Source organism: Mastacembelus armatus, chromosome 22 (genome assembly GCF_900324485.2).
Source record: "Mastacembelus armatus chromosome 22, fMasArm1.2, whole genome shotgun sequence".
In the NCBI taxonomy this organism is placed as follows: domain Eukaryota; kingdom Metazoa; phylum Chordata; class Actinopteri; order Synbranchiformes; family Mastacembelidae; genus Mastacembelus; species Mastacembelus armatus.
Window position 1 is genome coordinate 139862 of NC_046654.1, and position 19967 is coordinate 159828.

At 47.6% G+C, this 19967-nt stretch overlaps 1 protein-coding gene across 1 annotated transcript; it reads left to right on the plus strand.

Annotated features, from left to right (window-relative positions):
• The first annotated feature begins 857 nt into the window (after positions 1–857).
• Positions 858–17558, plus strand: scfd1 (sec1 family domain containing 1). Its single transcript, XM_026308440.1, has 25 exons — positions 858–944; positions 2116–2186; positions 2496–2584; positions 3445–3535; positions 3816–3938; positions 4238–4325; positions 4612–4701; positions 4931–4986; positions 5148–5233; positions 5331–5430; positions 7173–7312; positions 7484–7574; positions 8010–8083; positions 8817–8898; positions 9433–9529; positions 9708–9778; positions 13149–13228; positions 13445–13507; positions 14773–14848; positions 15704–15757; positions 16634–16686; positions 16762–16795; positions 16898–16963; positions 17246–17314; positions 17401–17558. The coding sequence occupies exons 1-25, from the start codon at positions 914–916 to the stop codon at positions 17422–17424; spliced, it is 1899 nt and encodes a 632-aa protein (XP_026164225.1). The 5' UTR covers positions 858–913; the 3' UTR covers positions 17425–17558.
• The last annotated feature ends 2409 nt before the right edge of the window (positions 17559–19967 follow it).

A 19967-nucleotide genomic window follows, 5' to 3' on the forward strand; every position in this document is an offset into this window, starting at 1 on the left:
ATAGTATCTGTACTTTTACCTTAGTATAAGGTCTGAGTATTTTTCATGTGTTTTATTTAGCGAATTGATTTTATCACTATAAACCCTAAAACAGTGCAGAGAATAATGAACATTAATATGTTAAACTGCAATAAATTGGTCATTACAGACACAAGGTTGTTTTAAATAACTGAACACTATCATATATGTGTTTGGCAGCTCAGCTTCTTTATTCTCCTGACAAATCTCTGTCTGCCTGAAAAACCAAAAACAAATCACTGGTTTTGAGAGGGAAACCAAGAAATTCGCTATATTTTTATTTCCATTGTACACTGAGTGTCAGAGCTGCCGCATTTAGGACAAAGCATCTGACTGAAGATAGAAATGTACTGAAACAGTCATGTCAGTGACAACTAAATGTGCCTTTAACAGGATGATATAGTGTTGGATAATGAAGACTTTTAACTTCAGGTTTTATTTACAGAAAATGTTACAGAATAAAACCTTTTCATCTTGTTCCCCAACACAGTTCAGTTTATTTGTAAAGGACCAAATCACATAGAAACAACCGAACAAATCCATCTGAGCAGCACTTTGACAGTGGAGAGGAAAAGCTCCCTTTAACGGAGGAACCTCCACCAGAACCAGACTCAGTTCTGGCGACCACCTGCCTCGACTGTTAATCATATTTAATAGTAACATGAGTTTAATTATTTTCCTTTTAACAATCAATGTTCAAGGTGTGAGCATCTAACTTACTCCTCAGTAGAACATCCCTTATTAAATATATTCAGCACTGTTTTGAAATGTTATTTCGGTCTCTGTAAACAGCAGCAGAGTGAGACCTCGTCACTCCCCTTCCTATCTGACGCACAGCTGACGTCGAGTTGCTGCCACGTCATCACACGCTCCGTCACCACCAACAACATCAAACATGGCGGCGTCTGTCCGGGAGAAGCAGACAGGTCTGTCAAACAGCTTTTTATTCCGTTAACGGGTATTTTACCGGCAGGCAGCGCCATTAACGGGTAGCGGAGACTTTAACCGATCCCGAGTTTGGCCGGAGAGTTTCAGCCCGGACTGTCAGGCCTTTAACCGCTGACTAAGCTCTGAACTAGCTGGTTTAACTAACTAATGTTTCAGTTTCACTGCGGGAGCTCGCTAACTAACCTCCTCTTCACAGTTAACTAGTTAACCCGACTGTTAACCAGGTCGCTAACTAGTTCACTCGAGAGCTAACCAGCTGTTTAGCCTCAAAGCTAACACGGCTAGCTAGATGAAGCTAACATGCTAACGGAGAAAACCCGTTAATGTTAAAGGTTAAAAGTAATTTGCGCCTTTTCAGGTCAAAGGGCAGAAACTGAGTTTAAACTGTAGACGCGTTAAATCGTCAGAAAATAACACGGTCCACATTTATTTCGTGCACACAGCAGTTTTAGCTTTGCCTGCTGTGATCAGTCAATACAGGCTGATCAGTTTTATCGATCCGGCATCAGTCACGTGTGTCAGTGCAGAGGAAATACACAAAAACCTGAAAAACATCCGATAAAATTCACAGAATAATCACAGCCCTTTTTATACGTGATATGGCCTGTAGTTTTAATTTTACTGAGCTCAGTATTTCATGAGGACGAAACATGTTTTTAGAAACAAAGTTTTTGCAAACTAATAAAAAATCAAAAACTGCAGTCCCTCCTTTGTGAAAGTCCTGAGACTCTTCCCTGTGGATCCAGACTGGACTCAGATGATTCCTGTTTGTTTTCCTTCTCCTGAGAAGTTTCCAGACCCTGACTGGAGTCTGTGTATATAAGGCCCCACAGTTCACTCTGCAGGTCAGGACAGAAACCAGGACCTGAAGTCCAACATACACCAGTCACATGGGCCCAGGGTCCAGAGTGACACTATCACATGTTGTTAGGTTTGATAAAACTGTTCTGCTCGCTGCCATCAAAGTTCAGGAGAACCAGGAATTTCACCTCTGAGGCTGGATTTTGGCTTTTTTGTCAAACAATGTAAAGACTCAGCATATTCAGTTCGGACCGTCCTGCTCCGACAAGCAGCTGATCCTCCCGCTGACGCTCGGTGACGGTTTTGGTCGATAAAGATGAACTGATTTCTCTGTGTTTGTACCTGCAGTCGCCCTGAAGCGGATGCTGAACTTCAACGCTCCTCCTCTGAAGAACACAGCGGCCGAGCCAGTATGGAAGGTAACACACACGACTTTGTCTGCATTCAAGTAGATAATAGTGTTTACTGTGTGACAGGCCTTTTTAGTGAGTTAGTCTCTGCTAAACTGCTGGATATTTAACTCTAAGGTATTTCTCTGTTCCTGGACTCTAACGACGTCGACAGCTGAACATGATGCTGTTTGCTGCTGTGTCTGGTTTCCATCTTTGTGTTGACAAGTGAGAGCAGTTTGAAAGACGTTTGTGGTATTTCCAGTTTCCAGCAGGTGGTGCAGACTCTCCATGTCTACCAGCGGGTTGACGACTGTGTGTGTGTGTGTGTGTGTGTAGGTGCTGATATACGACCGGTTTGGCCAAGACATCATCTCCCCGCTGCTGTCTGTCAAGGAGCTGAGAGACATGGGCATCACCCTGCACCTGTAAGAGACACACACACCTTTATACATATTTTTGAACAAACCAAAACAACAACATTTTATCGTGTCAGCGATAAATGACACGATAAATGTACGCCCCTTCTCCACTGAGGCAGTTCCAGAGCTGGTTCAGAGCCAGTGTCCAGTTCCTTAGGTTCCAACAGTCAAATAACTGGCTCTGGACCACGAAAACTGGTTCTAACTTGGGAACCAGCTCTCTGCTGCTCTGAAGTAAGAAGCACTTACATCAAGAGCTGAATGTGGGATTATTGTGACCACCAAGACCAGGTTTGACCCTGTTTGGATGCCAGTATTAGAGCGCTGAATCTAAATACTGTGTTTGTCCAAACACAAATAGTGAAGAAATAATGTTAAAATGATTTGTTTTCAGGAAGATGAATCAAGAAGCAGCTAGTGTGTTTGTGCAGGGGAAGAGAGCAGCACCTAAAAATGTGACGTTGGGTAAAACAGACTATGCTGCTATGGCAGCTCATTGCTCCTGTCCTGTGCAGTTTTTACTGTTACCGTTGGATCACTGTGCTCAGCCTGTGTCCCATGGCTGCAGGTCTCACGCTGGAGAAACGGAGCAGTTTCTATTCTAACCAAACTGCTGCACAACTGTTTTAACTGGTCTGACTGGGACGTGGATAGTGACGTAGTTACCTGGTTCTGTGGTGGCTCTGTAGCCCGTAGAAAAGCAAAGCAGTTCTTAGAAGGTTCACAAGCTGAAGCAGGTCTGACCTGGCTCTAGCACCAGCTCTGAGCTAGCAACTAGTTTGTGTTGGTGGAAAAGGGGGTAACGGTGATCGTCCAGTGGGTTGGGTCAACAGAAAAACAACTTAAATGTCTGTGTGTTTGTTTAGTCTGCTGCACTCAGACAGAGATCCTATCCCAGATGTACCAGCCATCTACTTTGTCATGCCCACAGAGGAGAACATCGACAGGATATGTCAGGTACTGTGTCTGTTTTCATTCCAAGTGTCTCATCACTGGCAGCAGAACTGAACCCCTGGATCTAGACAACTGTCCCTGCATCACTGTGACACTGTCGGAAACTTAAAAACAGCAGGACCCTCAGGCAGGTTCTGCTGTGTGTCTTTTTAAGATTTCTGAGTGGATATTTAGATCTTCACTGACGTTCTGAGAGCCAGCTGCTCCTGTGAGAGCACAGCTGCTTTAAATCCTGATCATCTTCCTCGTGTTCTGCTCGTTACCTGCTCCTCTGTGTGTGCAGGACCTGAGGAACCAGCTCTATGAGTCGTACTACCTGAACTTCATCTCTGCCATCAGCAGAAGTAAACTGGAGGACATTGCCAGCGCTGCTCTGGCTGCGAACGCTGTCAGCCAAGTCACTAAGGTTTGCTCAGGTTACACTCAGCTTATATAGACGTTGTTGTTCTCATCACTATAACACTGACTGTTCTAACGTGCTAATCACTGTGGGACTGAAGCTACGCTCCTTAAATATTCAGCACTTCCTGTGTCAAAGAGCTGCTGTGCTGTTTGTTTCCAAAGATTGATGTTTTAAATTCAGCACAAACTGCAGTTTTTAATCTACAGGAGAGTGTTGCTCTGTTTTAACTGGAGTGAAGGTGTTCATGTTATTTTGTCCACGGTTTGATCACTGACAGATCACTTATTATCTGTGTGTGTCAGGTGTTTGACCAGTACCTGAACTTCATCACCCTGGAAGACGACATGTTCATCCTCTGCCACCAGAACAAAGAGCTCATCTCCTACCACGGTAACACACGCACACACACACACACTGTACACACACACTCCACATGCACAGTGTATGGATTCAGCTCTCTAATACTGGCATCCAAACAGGGTCAGACCTGGTCTTGGTGGTGACAATAATCCCACATTCAGCTCCTGATGTAAGTGCTTCTTACCTCAGAGCAGCAGAGAGCTGGTGCCAAGTCAGAACCGGTTTTCGTGCCTCAGTGGAGAAGGGGTACCGGTGCAGCAGTGTGTCTGATGGCGCAAATGTAATTCAGATGTTCGTGTGTGTGTCACCTGTGCAGCCATCAACAGAGCAGACATCCAGGACACAGACATGGAGGCCATCATGGACACCATCGTGGACAGTCTCTTCTGTTTCTTCGTCACTCTGGGTCAGTCTGACAGTACATCTGTTTTTTACCTTCCTGTTTCAGCAGTTCCAGGTTCACTGGTTCTGTTCCAGTGCTCACTTTAGTTTCTAAAGGATTTATCAGGATTAAATCTGTAGATTTACAGATTTTATTCATGGGTTAAAAGCAGATGTGTCTTAGTTCATTTTCCATGTTCAATGAAAAATGTGCTCGTGTCCAATAAGCTGCAACTTGTGTTGTTGTGGATCAGGCGCTGTGCCGATCATCCGCTGCCCTCGAGGAAACGCAGCAGAGATGGTCGCTGTGGTGAGTTCAGTGAAATCACATTAACCTGTTTTTTTTTTTCTTTAAAATAAAAGTCAAGTGATGTTTTCAGCTGTGGCTGCACGTGTCATAGGTAAATTAACAACAGTTTGTTTATTAAAAATAAAAAGACACATATAAATGAAAACTTGTGTGTTTTGTAGAAATTGGATAAGAAGCTCCGTGAAAACCTGCGAGACGCCAGGAACAGTCTGTTCACTGGAGACAACATGGCCGCTGGACAGTTCAGGTAAATCAGCGCGTGTGAAACTCTACTTCCCATCATGCAATGCATTGTCACTAGCAGCTCAGAGTTTATTTCTGACAGTAATGTTTTATTCTCCCAGTTTCCAGAGGCCTCTGTTCATCCTCGCAGATCGTAATGTGGACATGGCCACGCCCCTCCACCACACCTGGACCTATCAGGCTCTGATCCACGATGTCCTGGTGAGCTGACTAACAAGTTAATGTGTCAGTCCAGTAGACGCTCTGGTTCCTGCTAATGTGACCCAAAGCACTAACGTTACCCAAAGCTCCACTTCCTCCCAAACTCACAGATCCATTCAGTCCAAAGGTCCAGTCAGGACCATGCTAGGTGGCTAATGCTACCAAACCAACAGGTTAGCTTTAGATGCTAACACATCCAGAAGGAAGAAGGCCCCATGTGGATCCAATGTGAGTCCTTTGGCTGCTTTGAACACTCTCCGTGTGTGTGTGTGTGTGTGTGTGTGTGTGTGTGTGTGTGTGTGTGTGTGTGTGTGTGTGTGTGTGTGTGTGTGTGTGTGTGTGTGTGTGTGTGTGTGTGTGTGTGTGTGTGTGTGTGTGTGTGTGTGAGAGAGCCAGAATGCTGTCGCTGCTGAGGTGAATAGTGGCAGCTCTGGAATGCAGACACACATGGAGGTGTTATGTAACACGTCATCAGCGCACACACTTTCTAGAAAAAAACAACCAGACCAGAATTTGGCAAATGCAGATCTTAAGATCGCTGTGAACAAAACCTCGAGTCTGAGTTTCCTCCAGCAACCTGTAGGGACCGTCTGTGGACCAGCTCCTGCGACATGTCAGACCCTTTACTGCAGTAATACAATACAAGGAGTAAAAATCCTCCGTTCCTGCATCCAAAGTCTTACTGCACTGAAAGTTTGAAGATTTTATTGTATTTTGTTTATTTCATGTGGTTCTGAGTAAGAGCTAAAGTTATCAGATACATCATGAGGTTGAGACATTAAAACTCAACCACTCAGACTCAGAGACTCTTTGTTTTCTTCCTTATTGGAGCCATAGAGGTCTAGAAAATTCTAAAATACTTCTAATAGTCATTCTTAGCGTCCCGGGCCTGACATGTCTGGTAATTAATCAGTTCCTGGTGTCTGAAACATCCGAGCCCCAGCCTGAGCTCAGATTCCAGCAGGTTTCCTTCACTTATTCCCAGCACAGAGTCTGAGACTTGTCGGCTCACCAGAGACACGACAGCGACTCTTCAAACATGTTGTTCTGTTTTAGAAACAGGTGAAATAACATCTGGTAAAAAGCCTGATCTGTTATTTGTCAGGATCTGGATTCGCCAGCTCCCACTGTCTCGTCGCTCCAGTTGATGGCAGCAGCGCCGCTCGCTGGCTGCACACCCTCCACATCTCTCTTCTCTTTCCTATAAACATGTCAGGGTCTGATCGTGGCCGTCTACTCCGAGATTGGCTCCAAACGCTAAAATCTCCCCCTGCTGTTACCATGGCAACAGATATTATGATCTGCTGTTGGTTTCTGGGGATATTTTCCCCCGTTGGCTCCTGTCCGGATCCTCCGTGGTGTGATGAGTGGTGATGTGCTGTCATCACTCTGGAGTTCATCCCAGATGTGTCTGACACAGCCGCGCTCTCAGGGCTTGGCGTGCTGGCCTCAGACCAGCTTGTATTTTCGTGGAGTGTCTCCAAATCACTTTTCAGATTTTAGGACACAGAACCGTGAAGTCAGATGATGACAGCGTGGTGGTTTCAGTCTGGGTTCAATACGTTTAAAAGACATGATTTAGGAAGAACCATTAATAATGTGGAACATCTGGTTTTATGATGAGCTGCTAACAGCTGTTACCTGCCGACACGACCAGTCACAGCTGAGTTCAGGCATCACACGGCACCTGGTCATTAGATCCCACAATGAAAGTCTGCTCTTTGTTTTTTTGTGTCCCCCAGGACTTCCATCTGAACAGGGTGATGATGGAGGAGGGCGCGGGGGCGGAGCCATCACCTGCCGGCGCTAGACCGAAGAAGAAGAGCAGGAAGACCTATGACCTGACGGCCGCCGACAAGTTCTGGCAGAAACACAAGGGCAGGTCGGTTCCTGGAGACAAAAGGTTTCATCTCATGGTCAGAGCTGATATGGGTCTGGACCTGTTGCTGTTTATATCTGGAGCCCACTCTCTGGGTTGATTTAGCTCCAGTACACAGGAAGCTGATTGGTTAGAAGCTGACTATACCCTGTTGTGATTGGCTGTGTGTTCCAGTCCGTTCCCAGAGGTGGCGGAGTCGGTTCAGGAGGAGCTGGACGCGTACAGAGCTCAGGAGGACGAGGTCAAACGCCTGAAGAGCATCATGGTGAGACACACGGCAGCGAACTCTGTGACTTTAGCTGATTAAACTCTGCGTTAAAAACAGGAAATTTTATCCACACAACAGGAACATCAACAAACATGGAGGGAAACTTAAATTAGTACAAATAAAACCAGGACCTTCACATATGTGGTTTGTTTGCTTTGTCTGAAGTGTCTGCCTGAGGGGCTGGAGTGTTTTATCACAGCATTACAAGTCACGTCCACAACACACACACTGCACAACATACACACACACACACACAACACTGATGTGTGGTTCACGTCCATGAGCTCAGGTCTCATTCCTGGGTTTTATCCAAAGCTCAGTGATTCCCCGAATTCCCAGTGTCACATTTGAGTCTCCAAAATACCATCCAGGTTTGGTGCTGGAACAGTGCAGCATTGTTTTTCATATATGTGTGTGTGTGTGTGTCTGCAGGGTTTAGAGGGAGAGGATGAAGGAGCCATCAGCATGTTGTCAGACAACACAGCCAAGCTCACCTCTGCTGTCAGGTACTGAACACGGGGGAACTCCGGGGCCTGTATCTGAAGCTGAGGCACTGTCCTTATGTGATCGGGGGGCGGATGCTGTGCAGAGGTTTTATAACAAAAAGGAGGAATCATATCTTCTTGTTTGAACATCAAACTGAATGTCAGTGTTAAGAAGAAACACGTGGGACCGTAACTGTCATGAACTTGTGCTTTAACTGTCGGCCTTCACAAATAAAGGATGATGTGTTACTGATTTTACTATAGTCCTGAAACAGACCCTGTCAGGTTAAATGTCAGGTTCAACCAGAAATGTCCCAGATTCAGAATGAGAAGGAGACAAAGCGGAGGGTCTACTTGTGTGTCTGGGCAGATTTCTCAGTGACCTCTGAGGAATGGTGGACAGCTCCGAGCCAGGGAACATCTGATTAGATTTCTGGGATTTCCACTGTTACAAACACTGCTGTTCTTTCTCGCTAACCATGAAACTCTGTCAGAGACTCGGTTCCCAGTCAACCCAGACCACCTGCTGTCTCTGTCAAGAATTTAATTTAAGAGTAAATTCGAACCGGCGGGGATGTTGTTTTTGGGCGTCACAGCCAGGTGGTGAGGTTGGTGTTGGAAGAGCTTTATCCTCGTTTCTAATGATCATCCTTTTTCACTGAAGTGTGATATTAATATCTGTTAATAAGGAGCAGATCGAGATGGTTTTTTCTTTTTGCTGAAGGTTCTGAAATGTTTTGTCTGTTTGCTGCAGCTCTCTGCCTGAGCTGCTGGAGAAGAAAAGGCTGATTGACCTGCACACAAACGTCGCCACGGCCGTGCTCGACCACATCAAGGTACAAACCGAACAGCGTCGAACCAGTGGACTGGTTTGTCTTCTGTAAAACATGACACCTGTACAGGAACATGGCCTCTGTATAATCCTTATATAATCTGTATCAAACCTGTGGAGGATTTCCAGTTTACTTACAGTCAGTACTCAAGAATCGGACTCAGTGTGGCTGCGGGTCAGACTCAGGTCAGTTCTGAAATCAGTGCGTAGCTTGTTGACCTCTGGCTCTGGCCTGACCATAAAGTTATTTTCTGATGGACCAGGGCTCCATCACACTCAAAGGTCAAAGCTGCTCTGCTGAATGTCTTTTCAGCCTCTACAGGGTCTAATGAGACTCAAACTCAGTCCATAAACCAGAATGGGTTAGCTTCAGATGCTAACACATCTAGAAGGAAACATGAGCATGTCAAATTTTATCACCCTAGGTTTTGTAACACTGTAATTGCTGACGAGTCAGAATGTTAGTTGTTCTTGTTCCCCATGTGGAAGCTAATAATAATCGTGTGTGTGTGTGTTGCTGACTAACCTGTTTCCTCAGAGTCGTAAACTGGACGTTTATTTTGAGTACGAAGAGAAACTGATGAGCAAGTCGACTTTAGACAAATCACTGCTGGACATCATCAGTGACCCAGATGGTACGGACACACACACACAAACATATGTTCTTCAGGGTCATGTAAAAGCATTTTGGGAAATGTAGGAAGTCAGTAGCTGCAGTAGCCTTATAAGAGACAGGAGTTTCACTGCTAATGATGTGGATTTAGCAAACAGGAATAGAGATAACTGACCAAACTGTGGAAATGTTTTTGTCAGCGGGGACGCCAGAAGACAAAATGAGACTTTTCCTCATCTTCTACATCACCGCTCAACAGGCTCCTTCAGAGGTAACACAGCACACAAACAACAACAACCTCACCAACCAGCATTACAAACAAACACAAGGCAGGAGACTGTCAGGAGCAGGAAACGCAGGAAGGATTCATGGGTGAAGGGGTGGAGTGCTTTTATTTTGAAAGTCAAGGTTTGAAATTACAGACCATTTTCACTTTTTGTTCTTGGGAGAGATGTGGGGCAAGATTCTCACTTTTTGTGAAAACACTGCAGATTGTAAGCTGCAAACCCTTTTCCCAGTAACTGCTTCCTGCCTGTGGCCAAAACACCATGAGCTCTTTTATCACTGTAAAATAAAAAGACTTTTAATCTTTAAACTGAGCAATACATTATCACTGCAGTTTGTTTTCTTTCAACTTTTCACTTCATCTTAGCAGCTCCATGTGGTATAATTTCTATACAGTCTTTAACTTTCTGTTTCCAGTTCCAGCTGCATTAACAGACCGTCAGTGGACTCTTTGGAACCTTAGGGCCTGTCTAAGGTTTTAGCCCATGTGGCGTTACACCTGAGCACGGCCTTCCTAACAAATCACTGAACACCTGGAACCTTTGAAATCCTGAAGAGCTAGAATAACGAATTTGCATGTGTGCTGGACCTGACGTCACCGCGACAGTATTTAGGGAATATTTTTGTGTGGCCGTAACAGCGAGTCCTTTGTCAACAAACTGAGTGGAGCTAATAATATCCATGAGTCCAGTGAGGAAACAGGTTATTGCTTCCAAATATTTTCCATGTAAGACAAGATGTTTCCACTTTAAGGTCGCACCGGACCAATTTATAGTCCCCAAAAACTCGCCAATATCTGTGTCTCCAAACCGCCGCTCTGATGGATGTGGACGAGCTGAGACAATGGCCCAGTGTGAGGCACCAGCTCTGCACCGGTTTAACCAGAACTGCCTGAGCAGGCCTGATGTTGGCTTCTGCATCATGACACACACGTGTGGAAAATAGTTCCCCCTTTTAATGTGGAAGAGTAGCAGCGGGACGTTTGATAACGGAGCTGTGGCGCAGCTGAAGGGCAGTTTAGTGACAAGTGACTGAAATACGTCATGATTGACTGGGAATTGGAGGGTTTTGGACCTGAACTGCAATGGAAAACATGCCTGAACCAGATGTGCATGAGACCTGAGCACCGCCAAACCCGACCTGAACGGAGAGAACCCAAACACAGGCAGCAGAACCATGATCGATCAGTTAGTTTAATTAAAGAGCATAAATATGTTGAACAATCATAAAAAAGGTCCTAAGAACAAATATTAACTCAGAAATTCATCACAGCTCAGTTTAATGACAGACTGAAGTGTCACGTAATAAAATGTTTGGAGTGTGATGTTTGTGTGTGAGACCGGGGAGGCGGTTAAACACCATCCTCTGCTCACAGTAAAGTCGGACAAACAGCCCAGTGAACGTGTCTGTGCCTGTAATGGGAGCACTGGAAGAGCACTGGCAGTCGAAGGTGCTTTCGCACTGTGAGAGTTGAGAGGGTGATGTGAGGGTCTGTGGTTCTTTCCTGGCAAAATAAGAAGAAAAGTGGGACTCTTGGGGGATCTGGAACGTTCTGTGATCCTCCTGCGGTTCATTGTTTACTCCAAGAAACAAAACAGGGACGCCGAGGAAACCTGAGGATCTGGGGTCTGGAAATGAAAAACACACCCTGACAATGCTCCTCATTCTTCTCTGGATCCCTCTGAACAAACCTGTGGGTCACAGCTCAGGATGTTGTGTTCACTTTATTGTGTGTTTCGTTATGTTGTTACACCGAGGTTCTTCAGGGACTTCTAATATAACTCTAAAGGAGAAAACATGAGCAAAAAAGGCTGGACAAGAGCAAAACCAATCAATTTGATTGATTTTACTGTCAGCCAAACTCAGTCTGAACTTGTTCCCTGGTGAATCAACCCACTGAAACAACACGTCGGCCATGTTGCTTCACCGTCAGTTTGTGGGATCTGGAGAGAACAACAGCGATGTTTTCAAAGTCCTGTCTGAGGTCAGAGCCACATCATACCACCTCCCAAGGCCCCAGGGGGCTGGGCCTGCTGTCCCAGGTTGCTGAGCCTGGAGAACACAGGATGAGACCCTGGTGTGAAAGGCTCACACTTCGGTGGTTTCTTTTCAGCGGGTGTCAGGTTGTGTTTGAAACTCCCGGAGAGATTTGTGTCGATGAATCGAACGTTCACTTGATGTCTGTGATGACAGTCCGCAGGGTCCTGGGCTTCTTCTCTCACAGGAGACGCTTCCATCACTGTGGACTGGCTCAGGGTAGAAATGGTTTAGACAGATGGTTTGAAGTCAGCTGCGCCCTCATGTCCTCAGAACCACATAGTTCTGATCAACAGCCACATTCTGGATGAGCAGTATGAGAAATGTCTCTGGTCCTGCCATATTTATGACTTCATTATGGGCCAAAGCACCAAGTTCCCCTCAGAAAACCTGGTTAGAGTCACGGTTGATGGAACAGGGCTGGACCAGGATCAGTTTGGCAGAGTGACTCTCATCCTTTATGAAGTGACAGGGACTGGGATTGTTATTAGTCTGTCTTGGTTTAATTAGCACACAGTGGTGATATTTGTGGTGTTTCCGTCAGTCCGAGATCATCAGAAAACACCTGCTGAACCTTTTCTGTCCCTGACATGTCCTCAGACCTGCAGGGGGATGGACGGTTCAGTCCAGGCCTCCAGCTGCTGCAGTTCTGCTCATCCACATGCAGCCTGTGGATCCAGTCTGTTGGAGAGTTAGTGTTATGTGTGGTCAGTGCTGTCCACAGGTTACTTCTCTCGAGTCCTGTGACTCTCAGCGTCTTTTAAAGTCTCCAGCTTCCTCTGCTGACGGATGGTGTGACAGTTCTCTGCCAGGACATGAGCCTCATTCTTCCTTTCATGTCCCATCCACCGGGGAGATGGATCACCACCCACTCTTCCTGTCACGGTGCTCATCCCCGTCCCTGTGCGACCACCTCCTGGCCTCCTCTCTGCTTTGATCTCAGGCCTCTCCTTCCTCTCTGCTGTGGGCACGTCTGGTCTGCAAACACACCCGTTCTCACAGACACACACTCTCACGTGGCTCTGCAGTTGTGTAATCCTTCGGTGGCTCGGGCTGAGCTGCCCGTCACTCGCTGAAAGAGAAACCGTACGACGTCGTTTTCATTGGGGGAATGTTTTCGTCCTGCTGTTCATATCCTGTGAAATTTCCTAGAGCCGAGGCTCCTGAAACACCAGCTCAAATCAGATAAAGCTGTGACTGAAACCTTTGTGGTGGCCCGGCTGCTGTTGAACCGCCGCCACGAAAACAAAAAGCTGGAAAGCTGCTGTTGTCTGCAAACGCCTCTAATGTTGTTCTGCGTGAATGTGTGTGTGTTGCAGTCGGACTTGGAGCAGTATAAAAAGGCTTTAGTGGACGCGAGCTGTGACCTTTCACCTCTCACCTACATCAAACAGTGGAAGTAAGTTTGTCTGCAGTTTTATTGGAATCACCAGCTGCTCACTGCCTTGGTTTATTTTTAATCTTCTATAGATTATAGATCAGATTATAGATCAGATCTCATAGATTTCACTGTATATAACATATTTACTGCATTGGATTGTATCAAACACTCATCTTCACCATTTGGTTGGAGCTGGAACCAATATAAAGGTGAATAAGGTCTGATCTTTTCCAGGGCCTTCACCAAGATGGCCGCCACCCCGGCCAACTACGGCAACAGTGGAGTCAAACCCATGGGGTAAGTTCAAAATAACAATAATAATCAATGTGACACTTTACACATCACATTCATATAAAAGATGATGGGGTTCTGGGTGGACACTGGGTTTCTGACGTAGATTCTTTCAACGGAGAAGTTTCCTGTGAGGCAGGTTTTAGAAAATGATTGAAATCTTTGAGTTTGTGATAAACTGTTGTGGATTTTTTTGGTGTGTAAGAGAACATGCAGAGATGGGAGTTGTGTTGTGTTTGTGTAGAAAACAAACCAGTCCCCCACAGTGCCCCGCAGTCCCCCACAGTGCCCCGCAGTCCCCCGCAGTGCCCCACAGTGCCCCGCAGTCCCCCACAGTGCCCCACAGTGCCCCGCAGTCCCCGCAGTGCCCCGCAGTCCCCCACAGTGCCCCACAGTGCCCCGCAGTCCCCCACAGTGCCCCGCAGTCCCCGCAGTGCCCCGCAGTCCCCCACAGTGCCCCACAGTGCCCCGCAGTCCCCCACAGTGCCCCGCAGTCCCCCACAGTGCCCCGCAGTCCCCGCAGTCCCCCACAGTGCCCCGCAGTCCCCCACAGTGCCCCGCAGTCCCCCACAGTGCCCCGCAGTGCCCCGCAGTGCCCCGCAGTGCCCCGCAGTCCCCCACAGTGCCCCACAGTGCCCCGCAGTCCCCCACAGTGCCCCACAGTGCCCCGCAGTCCCCCACAGTGCCCCGCAGTCCCCCACAGTGCCCCGCAGTCCCCGCAGTCCCCCACAGTGCCCCACAGTGCCCCGCAGTCCCCCACAGTGCCCCGCAGTCCCCCACAGTGCCCCGCAGTGCCCCGCAGTGCCCCGCAGTGCCCCGCAGTCCCCCACAGTGCCCCACAGTGCCCCGCAGTCCCCCACAGTGCCCCGCAGTCCCCGCAGTGCCCCGCAGTCCCCCACAGTGCCCCACAGTGCCCCACAGTGCCCCGCAGTCCCCCACAGTGCCCCGCAGTCCCCCACAGTGCCCCGCAGTGCCCCGCAGTGCCCCGCAGTCCCCCACAGTGCCCCGCAGTCCCCCACAGTGCCCCACAGTGCCCCACAGTGCCCCACAGTGCCCCACAGTGCCCCGCAGTGCGTGGAGCTGAGGGGGTATTGATGATAGAATGTGTTTTATTGGCTTTGATAACAGATGAATGTTTCAGGAACCTCACTCAGCTCCAACATTAACACAAACAGTTAAAACCAGGTTAGTGCTCAGACTCCCGGCCGAACCCTGTCCTCCTCCTCTTCCTCCCTCTCATCCTCCCTGCCTCTGTCTCCCCTCCTGCCCAGGTTGTTTTCCAGAGTGATGAATACCGGCTCCCAGTTCGTCATGGAGGGGGTGAAGCACCTGGTGCTCAAACAGCATGTGAGTATTCGTGTTTCTGCTGCCAAACTGCTTTCAACAAGCACTTTCAGAGTGGGAGGGGCCTCAATCGTCACTGGATAAACAAACAAATACATTCACGTTCTTTACCTTTAAATTCCTTAAAGCCCGTCACATTAGGTGCGACCATGCCAGGTGTTGGAGCTGCGTCACTAAACCAATTACACGCTGAACATCAAACATTAGAAACGATTGTCTGCTGAAAGCTTCTGATTGGTTAGTGCACTGAAGCCCAGCCGCCATGATGGCGGGCCCTGATCTTTCCTTCTGTTGTCAGTCGTCCAACATGGCGGCTCTTCTCCAAACTGCGCTGGATTCAGCTGCACGTGTTTGTCTCATTCTGAGCCGCGTTATTTAAACCTGCTCCACCCGCCTGTGTCTGGCAGGAGATGAAATCAAGCAAACCTAATGTTGCAGATGTTCCTGGACAGCTGTGATGATGAAACTGGCACCAGCATGATCATTTATAATCATCCCTCTGGTTTCTGCATATGGAGCGGAGCTCAGCTGGGGACGATAGGTCCACACATCTTCCACAGTCACGTCTCCAGAATATCTGGCAGCAGGGGCCAAAGGAAACCAGACCTCCAGTCGGTCTGACCTTTGACCTGCAGCAGAGGAGAGCGACTGGTGGACCTGAGCTAATGACATTCTGAACTGTGCTGTTGAAATACTCAGACCTCCACTCGCAATCTGAAGACGTTTCAAAATAAGAGCTGCTGTGTCTCATGAGCTTTACCACCACGTTTAGGTGAAAATACCTCGGTGCTGTTTCTGCTCTCAGTACAAGAAGCTTTGTGTGTGACTTTAAAATATTTTATAACTTTTCTCTTGTAGAACCTTCCAGTCACTCGGATCCTCGACAACCTGATGGAGATGAAGTCGCACCCGGTGAGTTTCTCTGTTACCTGCTGGAATCACAGAGGACTCGGCTGATCTCCGTCCAGCCTCCTGTGTGTTTGTCTCAGTGAAAACCAGGCAGCTTCCTCTGTCTTTGGAAACGCTTCCAAAAACAATGGAAAAAGCAGAAATCCCAGTCCAGCCTGGACACCATGACGACTAAAACCTTCCTCAATGATCAGCAGCGTCTAGAAAAAAGAAAATTCATTGTTGTGCGTGGACTGTAATCCTCACAGAGGAGAACATCAGAAGCTTCATACAGCCTCAGTTATTGATCCCTGAGGACAATTCATTACAAGTCTCAATTACGCCACAGCTGGGAAATATTAACAAAATGTGACAGGACCCTCAGTAAATTTATGTCCTCAGTAAATAGTTCCAGGCCTTTTCACTCTTTTCCATTCTGCACTGTGCTGAAAGACACAACTGGGTTAAAGGTAAAACCCGATGATGATGATGATGAAGGTGAAATGTCTTCATGCAGTCGATTGACTGTCTACACACACAGTACAACAGGAACCCCACACACACACACACACACACACACACACTGTGCAGGTTCCCAACGTCTAGAGTTACAGTCGACCAACAAAGATCCAGTTGTTGTGAATCTTCGGGGGGATGAAAGAAATAAAAGAGCACATTCCCCCCCTATCAGATGGTTGTGTGTGTGTGTGTGTGTGTGTGTGTGTGTGTGTGTGTGTGTGTGTGTGTGTGTGTGTGTGTGTGTGTGTGTGTGTGTGTGTGTGTGTGTGTGTGTGTGTGTGAGAGAGAGAGAGAGAGGGAGGGAGGGAGGGGCCGGCATCCTTTCATTTTTATTTCCAGTAACCAGCTGAGGTCCTGACACTGTTTTTCTCTGTCTTTCAGGAAACAGACGATTATCGATACTTTGACCCAAAGATGCTGCGAGGCAGCGAGAGGTAAATCAATAATCAATAATCAGTGTTAGCAAAGCTGCTCAGGAATGTCTCATCTTCACTCTTCTTCTTCCTCAGCTCCATTCCCAGGAACAAGAACCCGTTTCAGGAGGTGAGTTCCTGCTCCTGCAGCTCAGTTCGTTTTCATTGGTCAGATTCAGTCCCAGGTGTTTCCGGGTCAGACTAAAGCCTCAGTGGGTTCTGTCTGTTTCAGGCCATCGTGTTTGTGGTCGGAGGAGGAAACTACATCGAGTACCAGAACCTGGTGGACTACGCCAAGGTACCTTTACTCAGGCTGTACTGCCAGGACTCCTGGTGGACATAAAAGTGTTGGACAGCGTAGGACAGAACATGTCATGTAACGTTCTCCTCTTAGTTTCCTTGTTGTGAGCTGGACATTGGTAAGACAGTAGTTGTACCTGTAGGACACAGGAAGTAGCAGTAACACCCTCAGGTTGATGGAGTGTGTGTCTGATTGGAAGTGGACAAAGGTACAAAGTGTCACCATCATCATCATCATCATCAGTATCAGCCCTGACGCAGCTCTGTCTTGTGTTTTCAGTCCAAACAGGGCAAGAAGGTTGTTTACGGCTGCAGTGAACTCTTCAACGCTGCTCAGTTCATCAAACAGGTGAGACACACCTGAGCGCATTAAAGGAAGAGTGCACCATTTTCTGAAGTAGTTGTGCCTGTAGTGACGTCCTGTTCTCTCCACAGCTGTCCCAGCTCGGCCAGAAGTGACGTGGACACCGCCGACACGTGACCCTGTCTCTCTTCATTCCGCCTGTTTTATAGAAACCGCTCTGTGAATGAAAGTCTTCTGTCGTTTCTGTTTCTCCCTCTCAGCTCTAATAAAGTCCCACAGCGTCAGGTCTCTGCAGCCTCCTGCCTCTTCTTTAACGCCGCTCGTCTGTTTCGCTCTGAAATGCTCTGATGAAGTTTGGCGTCACATTTTGAGGTCAGGTGCGGCGTTCGTGCCGACGTGCTGCTCAGTCGGCCGATGACTCGGAGACTTCACGGAGGTTCAGGTTCAGGAAGCTGCAGATTCTAATTTAAATGAACACAACAGGTTTACAGTGTCCTGGTGTCAGGTTTGTCCTGATGGAGGAAGGTCCAAGGCCCTGCAGCCGCAACATTCACTCCTTAATGGCTGTGAATCTGCAGCTCACACTAAAGTGTTTTTGTGCCCACAGAGCAACATGTGACCAGTGACCCTGGCAAAGGCCACGAGTTGAACCACGCTGGTCTTTATAAAACACAAGGTGTAGGGGTTTTGAGCTGTACACACACACACACACATCGTTCGTCGCAGCCTGGTACAGCCCTGCCGTGTCCCTGCTGCAGCTCAGGATTTTGTCATGGTGGCATTTTAATCTGCGAGCTGACTGAGTGGAGACCAGTCTGAGCAACTGACCAACTCACACCATCAGCAACGTCTGAAGTCACTCACTGTGCTGCTCAGGGTCCTTAAGGCCGAATCCCATGAACCTGGTGTCAGTGTTTGAGTTGTCCTGTGGTGAAACAGTCCGTCATGATGTAATAACACATCAGCTTCTTAGAGACATGGCCTGGACCCTGCTGGACCTGGAGCCCAGCTTGTACCTGACGTTTTCCTGGTTCTGTTTCACTCTGCTTGTTTTAAGTCTGGGCCCAGTGAATAATGTGGGCAGCCGTGGTCCCAGGACCATCCAGCTGCTGGGAGAAGCTCTGCAGCCTCCTGCTCCTCCTGCTCTGCTCAGACTCTTCTTCTGTCTGCTCCGTGGTTCGGCTGGTCACACAGCAGTGATGGTTATCAGAGCGAGCACACACTTCACTGCAGCCGCTCATTTCTCTGCAGGTCTGAGGGACCTGAGCCCATTCAGGCCACTTTACTTGATCTGGATAGAAGAAGAATTTTGTTTATTTGAACCTGAGGCTGCAGGTGCGACCACAGACCAGCTTTAGGTTCAGGAAGAACAGGGTGCTGTTTCGGTCATTTCAGCCACGTTTGTGTATATTTTAACACACGAGGTTAAATGTGGGAGGAAGAAGGAAAAGAAAACTGTTTTTTATGAAGAGGAAGAAACGAAAGAGAAAAGAGGACGAAGAGGAGAAGATGGTGAACATCTCAGGGTCCTGGTCCAAAGTCCTGCTCTGCCCAGGATCAACCCAAGTGAAAGTGCAAAAGGTGCATTAGAAGAGAAAAAGCTGAAGGTTTTCCTGAATTAGTTCTGCTGTTGTTTTCATTAGTCGGTAAATTAATTTAATCAGATTTCACAAACTGTTTTTCATTTCAGCAGGAAATGTTTTCTGTGTGTGTGTGTGTGTGTGTGTGTGTGTGTGCGCAGACTGACGGAGCTGTGTGTGACCCCCTGTGGACACCTGACTCCTCCCCATCTGTCCTGACCTGATGCTTTCACGTCAGAGCCACGTCGTCTTACAGGAGACAGTGCAGCCTGGGTCTGCTCCAATGGAGGTTCAGACAAAGACCTGTTTGTTGTGAGGAGACACACAGATCGAGTGTCTGCAGCTGAAACACCGGCGGCTTCTTTATACGGGGGGAGTTTTTGGAGCATGTACCGTGATCCAGGTGTTCAGACTTGTTGGGCCCAGACGAAGGAGAGTCTAAAAGTCTAAAGTCTGTGTGTCACTGAACCTGGTCTCAGATTAGCTGGTTCGGCCGTTTGTTTCAAGAGAATTAAACCAGTGAAGAGAATCTAAGGTCCCCCTTTCCAATTCTAACGACTTCTGGTGCTTTGAATAAAAGCTGCTGTGAGTGGAACTTTGAACTTTGGTTCCCTTTAACATTCACTGTCCCCACAGGATGAAGATGCACAGACACACTGGAAATGCCTCTGTGGGAGCTCAGCGTCTGTTCATGGATCACATTCCTGTTCCAGACTCCTCACACAGGACGCCCATCTGATAAAAGACTAACAAAGAGACCCAGAACCCCAGGGACCGGGAACAGGTTATATAAAAGTCCTAACATGTCGGTCCATGAAAACACGGCCTCAGTCAGTTCTGATGTGAAGATTCGTTTTTACATTTGAGCTACACAGAAATATTGTGACTTACAACATCAGACTGAGACACGTAAGACAAGTCACAGCTGTGGCAGGTAACGACTGGACACGCTGTGACTCGTGACATGTCTGATTTCACCCCGGTCAGAAACGATAATCATCAGTTTTCCACTGAACCAGCAGCTCATTCCCTGAAAAAATAACCCGAGATCCTTTCAGTCCCAACATTTAGTTGATTTTCCATCCAAACCAGTTCACCAGTGAGTTTCACCCAGAGAT

Bases quoted from the DNA above. Each gene is read 5' to 3' on its own strand.
- scfd1 (XM_026308440.1), top strand. From the start codon at position 914: ATGGCGGCGTCTGTCCGGGAGAAGCAGACAG. The intron at 3,536-3,815 runs GTACTGTGTCTG...CTGTGTGTGCAG, and splicing joins ACATCGACAGGATATGTCAG to GACCTGAGGAACCAGCTCTA. The intron at 16,796-16,897 runs GTGAGTTCCTGC...TGTCTGTTTCAG, and splicing joins ACAAGAACCCGTTTCAGGAG to GCCATCGTGTTTGTGGTCGG.